Genomic DNA, 9,399 nt, shown 5'->3' with positions numbered 1-9,399 from the left:
GGGTGTTTCTTGTTATTTCCATCGACTGTGTGGACTTGGTACATACTATATATGAATTGGTACATACTATATATGAATGCATCATAAAAGCTGGGAGTGAGAAAAATGTGGACCCAATGGGGATCCCCAGATTGAGAAATACTGAGCTATGTCAATGTACTATAACTTTATGTTGTTTCCGTCAAACTCAAACGATCAGAAATCTGTATACTACTTTTGTTTTACTTGAGTAGTAATTGCACACATTGCACTGCAGTTAACATAGTGAAACGATAAGAGCTCTGAAATGCATCCCTCATAGAAGTGGACTCGATTTCTCTACAACTGCAAACCATATGCTAGCACTTAATCAAGCTTCACAAGAGCCACTAAACTTGCTGGGTGATCCTGATTGGTTTTGTTTTGTTAATGATGAAGAGTTCTGTTCAAGGCAGTCTGTGAACTCCAATAAGCATAGTTTTATGATGCTGCTGATTAGGTATGTCCATAGCAGCATATCGCTCCACATGTAATTTTAATGGACATTGATGATGGTGATGATAATAAATTTTGTCCCAACAGCTTGATCCTACACATGCTGGATAGTGACTATGATAATGCTTGCCTCTATAAAATCTTTGCATTTAGATGCATATAAGTGTAGATAAAATAATTTATCCATTCATGTTCATTAAATGCTTTGCCATGTTCAGGGTCACTGTGGATCTGGAGCTTATCCTGGGAACACTAGTCATGAGGTGGGAATGCACACTGAATAGGACACCAAGCTGTGTAGGATGTTAGTTCACATTCACCATCCATGGGCTCTCAATCAATCATGTTGCTGGGTTTAACAATTACAATCAAATAGCTGTTGCATTCATATATAGTGGATCCTTCAGTAGTGATTGAAACAACTTTAGAAGTCAATGCATATGTCAGTTTCCACTATTCTCCAGCCTAGCTATGATGACCCTGAAGTTCTCTCTGTCTTCAGGAAGTGTATGCTTCTTCTTTCAAAGAACTACAACCTATATGCAACCAATAGCTGCAAACTGCTAATGCTCCAGACAACAAGAATCTTCATGCAATAGTTTATAAAGTGAACCAAAAAGATTATCTCAAATTGAAACAAAATGAGTGCCTGCTAATGGCAGATTGCAAACACAATCTTAGGTCTGATTAGAACTGAAAATTATCCGAAATTTGATTAGAGAATAACAAAGTAACAATCAACATCAAGCACACATTTTTCCTCAACCTTTTATTGAGTGACATTGTCATTATTGTGCTACAGATGGTAAATGATTGCTCTGAAAAACAGGTTAGTTACATGTTTAAAAAAAATCATATAAATAAATATTTAGGTCTTAGGTGTTAAAATGGCATACAATGGATCTGTTGTAATAACAGTAATAAATCATTACATCTCATTTGTTTCAAGAAAAAATAATAAAGGAAAAAGAAACCAGAAAGATAACAGATTGCTCTATATTTGCTAGACTACTGAGATTGTAGCTGAATACAAAGTAATGCATAAAAACAATATTAATCATGCAAGTGAATGTTCTTGTCATCATGTAACCTTAAAATTGTATCACTATGTAGAAATGCCCTTGTATCCATTTTTTGAGTTATTTGAACTGGGCTAACCAAGAAAGCAATGAGAATTTCAATAAACTACTTCCCAGTGTGCACGCTGCATGCATTCTGTAAAACCAACCAAACAAATGACTCTGTAGTGTCATAAACTGACTATAGAACACAACCAGTCACAGAAGTCTGCTGTACTAACACAGCAAGGGTAAAGGTAAGATCCATAGATCAGAAATCAGAATACTGGCATCCAAGTCTGCAGCTTGAAAGCTGTTGTAACAGAAAAAGTCTACTGTACTCCTCGTACAGTTACAGTCATGCAGGCTGAGATCAGCTAGGAAATCAGATTTTTTTTATATATACAAAAGCAATCCTTTATACTATATACAAATATAGAAAACACAGAATGAAACGGCCATTATAAACACTGTGTTACCTTACACACTGTTTTGTACATAACATCAGACATCATATTTTATAAAGAATATCACTGGCACTTTTTCAATGATTTTGTAAATGTCATTGCTGAATACATGAAGAATTGATGCTGAATACATTGACTACACTGAATCTTTGCCTGTTTTCAATGCTGTTTTTTCTAACTTTGGTGCAATAATAAATATAGACTAAAAGGTTTGAAGTACACCTAAAATTAATACAGACATTAACCGGATTTAATTTTACTGTATTTTAACATGGCATTGACTTAAAAATAATAATAAAAAAAATAATAATAAATTTTACCTACATAGCGTACATATAAAAAAAATCTAGGAAAACATAATTGACTAGACACTACCAGTTTGAATATGTTTACATCAGAGCTACAATATACTAATTAGTAATCTATTGTACACATTATAGTAAGAGTACACTGTACAAAGATCAGGATACCACAGAGACACAGTACAAGTCATGTCATTAGGGAAATGTTTAAAAGATAAATGACACAGTACAAACATTGCAAATGCTGTCTGAGACAAAGTAAATTACAACACACTGCTTTGAATGTGCAAAATCAACAGTCAAAATGCCACAGTATGATATGGGCATAAAATAAAACACTTCATATGCTTCAGTGGAGTTGGATGGCTTCAACTATAAGTTTGTTAAATAGTAAATGGTAAACAGATTAAATATTCATTTAATTAAATATTTCATTAAATATTCGCAAATGATAATGAAAAATGAATTTGTTCACTCTTGGTAGGAATATTTCTGAAGCAAGTTAGGTCACAAGTAGGTATTTGTGAAACTAATACCGTTTGAGTATTTTATACTATTATTAAGTTATAGTTCTATTTACATGCTTACTTTGCCAAAGATAATCATCACGCCTCATGAACCACAGCATTTGGACATTTACAACTCAATCAGCCCTAAAAGTCTTAATGATGTTGATTGGAGTCAGTGTATTTTATCTTCAAATTTATTCTGAAACCAATTATCCTAAATAACAGGTCACAAATTTTATTTGAAAAAAAGAAAGAAAAGGATTATTTTGCTTTTGTGGTGCAAACAGCACATACCAATATTAACAGAACATTTAGCAGATGAAAATTTAGAAGATACAAATAAGTATAGTTGATAACAGGCTCTAAATGTGGATGAAGGCTGATAACAGCAGTCAACACAGTATGACATCAGGAATGCTTCTGTGCATTAGGCTATCCACATAAACAGGAGCGTTAATAAAACATCTCATCAACTGTAAGCTTCTACACATGAAACCAGGTCACACTGTTGGTGAGAAATAAAACATTTTGGTAACGTTTGTGTGATATCATGTACTGAGCAATAGTGTTACTATGTGTATGGCATACATGTGCCTTTCAGTTTCATAACATTCATACTACACAAACGGGATTCTCTAAATGGGACTTTGGCCTAAATAAAGTACATTAAAAAGAAAAAAAAAAAAACCCTATATAACACCTATGATGGAGCAATCAATAAAAAGTGACCATGTTTATGTGACCATTTTGCCAAAAGAGCAGTTTCTTGATTTAAAAAATAAAGGTGTTTCATAGACAGGTCAGATATTGTTCAAAAATCACTCAATAAAGTTTAGCTGCCTAGCATACAAGCACACTTTGTATTTAGAAAAGCTTTTTCTCACGCAACTGTGGGTGTTTGATCTATCATCTTCAATGAAAGAATATCAAACTACAAACCTTTCTAATAGCAACAAAATGACAATTACATGAAAACATCTATAAATGTGAATAGCAAATTATAAACATATCTTAAACAGCTGCAAGTCTTTCTTGCCGGGTTGTGATATCTGGATCTCTGTCTGCTTTACTACGAAGCAGCTTGTAAATATAAATACATTTTTAAACACGTGGTATGAATTGAGCTGTCTGTGAGTGAAGCTGCTGTGAGTGAAGGCACATACAGCATGGTTCTGTACACTTCCTGTCACTCTCAGGCTGACAAAAGGCAGTGAAAGAAGAAAATCAGGAATCATTAAAGGATTTTTTTTTTGCTTGTTAGTCTGGAAACACATGACCACCGAGATGACATGTTCAGTGAGCTGCGCTGAATTCTCAAATCACAGTTACTGGTGTCAAAGAAAAAAAAGAAGAAAAAGAAACAATAACAAAAATGCTCATTTTTCACATAGTGAACATGATAAAAAGAAAGAAATGTGTATAGAATTTGGATCAATGATACACTGTTTTCTTTATGGCTGTTTCTCCAGCGAAGCCCTCAGCAAAAAAATGTCAAGATGAAAATTGCTCATGTAGTCCTATCAAAGAGAAGGGCGCTCACCTAAGCCACCCTGTGGAGCCTCCCGGGAACGCTACGTGTGCTTTAACGCTCATGAACATCCATGAAACAGCCACGGCAGGTCTGAACTCAAAGATCTCCTCTTCAAGTTTCTTCATATAGCTTAGAATAAAACCTCACCGCAAAGAGGTGGGTCTCAATTTGTTGTTACTTCTTAGCCAGCTGGAAAGGATTCTGACCCTTTCAATAAAATAAAGACAAGTCAAAGACAGTGCTGATGTTTCAGATGTTTGCAGATATTATTCTTGCCTAAGTATACAATGCTTAAAAGGATGAAATCACACTTTTCACTCACCAGGTGCAAGTTAGAACAACACAATCACACGTTATAGGACACAAGGCACCATTTTTCTGCTTGCTGGTAAAATCAATATGCACATTTAGTCAAAGCTAGACAGCAAAAATGAATTCAGTAACTCTCAGCAAGACTTTTGTTTTCAGAAAATAAGACTGGCTTAAAGCGATAAAGGTTTAACTATGATTTATTTGCATTTGATGTTCATCTAAAGAGCATTTTTTTTTTTAGACATTATCCTCGATATTTCTTTCACTCCTATGGCTAGGAGCATGGCAGCACAATCTGAGGTATTACAGCCTGATGACTGGTTTACTGAAGCTGATTGTTATTAAAGCTTTAGTTAATCTCTAAAACATGCTTTTCATGGTAAGCAGCAGTAATCAAACACAATAATCAAATGAGTCACCCCTTTAACACACACATGACAACAGAACAAAACATATGAACAAACATTAGCTTGAGCCTCTCCTCATATGACTGGATGCTGATTAAAGTGTAAAGGTTGTATATTGTTTGGCTTTGCCTCCATCCTGATTTCAGCTTGTCAGATGAGGTACAATAAGGCAGAGAAGCATAATAGCAAAATGCAGCAGCTTGCTTGTCAATGAGCAGCAATATACACATGGTTAAAATTCTAAAAAGTCTTCATAGGTATTAGTCAGGTGAATAACATGGCTTTGGTACTACTCTAACACATGGCACGGGCTTACAAAAAAAATAGTTACTTAAAATAAGAACTGAACCGTAACTGATATGTATGGCCTGTCAAAGCAAAAATAATTGTAAGGCACCCTGCATAGAGAGAAATAATCTCAAAAAGCTGCTCTGTTAATTTGTCAACTTTTGACTTTTTTTGTAGAACACCCTCTCAAAAAGATTAAAACGTTTACTGACCATATATGCTAATAATATATGTACTGAAAGATACTAACTGACTTGTTGAAAAATCACATTGCCGCATCAAAGTTTGGTTATATGTCCTAAGCACATTGTTTTAAATTATCCCTTTTAGTAAACATTACAGATTACAACAGTGGTCAGTGCTATACAACATTTGGTGTCCATTTAAATCTCAGAAATGTGGGGTTTCCACACGAAAGGCCACTTCAAAAATCCAACTCCACTGATTAGCACAGCATGGTTTCTTACAGCTCATCAAAACACCATTATACAATAAGTTAATAGGCACATATCAGTTAACATAATGCACAAATATCATGCATATGCTGCCTCAGTATATTTCCTCCTTAATCAAAACGTTTTACATAATGCATAGGCACAGTATAAAATCCATTACATCAAAAATGATTGCCAGTAATAAAAAATAAACAATAATAAAAATAAATCTATACAAAAGTCCTGCCAGTATTTTTTTTTTTTAGGATTTTCTATAACTTTTTTCCCCCAACATATAACAAAGCAAACAGTACAAAAATAAATATTCTATGTACAATCAATCAAAATAATCCGGAATTAATGTCACTGCAAAACAAGAAACACAAAAAGCACACAAAGTTATTTCATGCATGGAGCACACAGAGGTACTTATTTCAGTGATATATCATTATCATTTTACATGAAACCACTGAAATAAGTAATTTTAAACAATCTACAAATACATATATATATAAAAATGCATTACATGTATGGATCATAAATCACGTTTCAATAATCAATTTACCAAAACATTCCAATTTTAATAGTATGCCTCCAGTTTAAGTATTGTATTATTGTAGTATTGTAGATATGTAGTATTGCACTGGTTCTCAAGGTTTTTTCTTTCTTTCTTTTTTTTTTTTTTTTAACAGCCGGGGACCCCTTTAACTGTAAAATAAATTACACACTTTTAACACAGATTCAGATTCAAGTTCAGATTTTCTGAACTTTTCTAATATTAGACATTATTCAAATGCGCACAATTATGTTCAAGTTACATTTTGGAGGCAAAGATTGTTTGATTGGAGCCAAACAGACTATTTTATTTCTAACTTGTCATTATTTAGAGTCCTTTTTTTAATTATTAATATTGATTCATTAATATTGTTCAATTCATTTCAAGTAGCCAGTTAAACATACTTCTATAAGAGCTCAATAATAAATATAATAGTATGCGTACAGGTACATTGTGATTTCCACTTCTGTAACTAAATGAACAAATCTCAAACCCCATTGGCTAAGAATGACTCCCCCCTTGGGTGTATTAGTACCCCACTTTGAGAACCACTGCATTACAGCACTGGATGTATTAGTAGGGAGGTACAAAAACAGCACAGAGCTAATTCCTGCATCATGACAAATCCACTGCAAAACAAGAGATTACATTTAAAACTACTTACTTTATTCCAACATCCTGGTACAGGTAGACCATCATCACCCTGAGAAACACAGAGGCAAAAATAAATAAATAAATAAAAATCTAAGAACATAAAACCTGAAGAAACATTTGCCAGTTTATTAGGTACAGCTACAGTGATGCTTGAAAGTTTGTGAACCCTTTAGAATTTTCTATAATATTGCATTAATATGACCTAAAACATAATAAGATTTTCACACAAGTCCTAAAAGTAGACAAAGAGAACCTAATTAAACAAATAAAACAAAAATATTATACTTGGTCATTTATTTATTGCAGAAAATGATTGAATATTACATATCTGTGAGTGGCAATAGTATGTGAACCTTTGCGTTCAGTATCTGGTATGACCCCCTTGTGCAGCAATAACTACAACTAAACATTTTCAGAAACTGTTGATCAGTCCTGCACATCAGCTTGAAGGAATTTTAGCCAATTCCTCAGTACAGAACTGCTTCAGCTCTGGTATGTTGGTAGGTTTCCTCACATGAACTGCTTTTTTCAGGATTTTCCACAACATTTAATCACTGTTAAAGGTAAAAACATTACCTTTATTCTTCTTTAACCATTCTTTGGTAGAATGACTTGTGTGTTTAGGGTCGCTGTCTTGCTGCATGACCCACTTTCTCTTGAGATTCAGTTCATGGATAGATATCCTGAAATTTTCCCTTAGAATTTGCTGGTATAATTCAGAATTCATTGTTCCATCAATGATGGCAGCAAAACAGGCCCAAACCATGATACTACCACCACCATGTTTGATAGATGGGATAAGGTTCTTATGCTGGAATGCAGTGTTTTCCTTTCTCCAAACATATCACTTCTCATTTAAACCAAAAATTCTATTTTGGTCTCATTTATCCAAAAAACCTTTTTCCAACAGCCTTCTGACTTTTCCATGTGAGCTTTAGCAAACTGCAGAGGCAGCAATGCTCTTTTTGGAGCGTGGTAGCTTTCTCCTTGCAACCCTGCCATGCACAGCATTGTTGTTCAGTGTTCTCCTGATGAAGAACTCATGAACATTAGCCAATGTGAGAGAGGCCTTTAGTTGCTTAGATGTTACCCTGGCTCCTTTATGACCTTGCTAACTATTACACGACTTGCTCTTGGAGTGATCTTTGCTGGTTTAAAACTCCTGGGGAAGGTAATAATGGTCGTGAATTTCCTCCATTTGTACACAATCTGTCTGACTGTGGATTGGTAGACCCCAAACTATTTAGAGATGGTTTTGTAACCTTTTCCAGCCTGATGAGCATCAACAACTCTTTTTCTGAAGTCCTCAGAAATCTCCTTTGTTCATGCCATGAAACACTTCCACAAACATGTGTTGTGACGATCAGACATTGATAGATCCCTGTTATTTAAATAAAACAGGGTGCTCATCATCCCATTGATTGAAAACACCTGACTCTAATTTCACCTTTAAATTAACTGCTAATTCTAGAGTTTCACATACTTTTGCCACTCACAGATATGTAATATAGGATAATTTTCCTCAATAAATAAGTGATCAAGTATAATATTTTTGTCTCATTTGTGGGAAGTGGGATCTCTTTGTCTACTTTTAGGACTTTTAAATGGTTCACAAACTGCACCACTGTATGCTGCAGCTACACCCTTTTGTCATTGTATCAGCTTCATTTTCCATATTGGACACAAACTCCAGTGATAGATGTGATCTTTTTCCCCCTCATTTTCTCCCACATTTGGTCTTGCAGATTCCCACCCACTAGCTAACATTCCCCTATCACATAACTACCAACCAGGGAGGGTGTAAAAAGCACATGCTTCCTCTGACACACATGAAACCAATCTTCATGCTCATACATCATCGCAGGGCTCTAAGCATAACAAAGTCTAAGGAACATGCTTATTTGCCTTATTCTGCATATATAAGCTCACAGACATTGTGCTAGTGTTGTACTGATTGACATGAGACATCCAGACAGCATGGCCAAATTTGCTCTCTTGGGATGGCTATGGTGTAATCATGATTCAGACTGGTGATCTCCTGATGATAAGGCGAACACTTGGGAGCCAAGTGTCTACCTGTAGCCACTGCACCTCCATCAATTGTAAAAACTACCAGAAAGAGACTGTAGACATATAGTTTGGAGCTCAGTATAGCTATAATAGTGATATGGTAGTAGGTATTGTGTTGATATAAGTCTATTTGGTACAGGGGCATTGCGGGATATTTAAAACAATTATATATCGTTTACTGGAAACTTTACTCAATGACTACTCTGTTGGTCCACCTTGAAGGTGTAACATCACAGATGATAGCTCATTTTTATATGGACACAATCACCTGTGCTATTAACACACACTACATACTGTATCTGTGTTACTGCTGTACTGAGAATGATCTACCTCCCAT

The 9,399-nt window shown here is 34.8% G+C and overlaps 1 protein-coding gene across 20 annotated transcripts in view; it reads right to left on the bottom strand.

Moving 5' to 3' along the window:
- Nucleotides 1-1,228: 1,228 nt before the first annotated feature.
- LOC108263561 (collagen, type XIII, alpha 1) overlaps nt 1,229-9,399 on the bottom strand; it is a 50,793-nt gene continuing 42,622 nt past the window's right edge. For 18 of the 20 annotated variants that reach the window (XM_047154176.2, XM_047154179.2, XM_047154178.2 and 15 more), the window contains 2 exons: nt 7,003-7,041; nt 1,229-4,548 (listed from right to left, as the gene is read on the bottom strand). In XM_047154176.2, the coding sequence (XP_047010132.2) occupies nt 4,516-4,548; nt 7,003-7,041 (72 nt within the window). In that variant the 3' untranslated portion in view covers nt 1,229-4,515. Of the gene's footprint in view, nt 6,149-7,002; nt 7,042-9,399 lie in introns of all 20 variants that reach the window. The other 2 variants (XM_047154188.2, XM_047154186.2) reach the window with 2 other exon arrangements.

The sequence above is a fragment of the Ictalurus punctatus genome, chromosome 3 (genome assembly GCF_001660625.3).
Source record: "Ictalurus punctatus breed USDA103 chromosome 3, Coco_2.0, whole genome shotgun sequence".
In the NCBI taxonomy this organism is placed as follows: Eukaryota; Metazoa; Chordata; class Actinopteri; order Siluriformes; family Ictaluridae; genus Ictalurus; species Ictalurus punctatus.
This window is presented reverse-complemented; position numbering and strand designations above follow the sequence as displayed.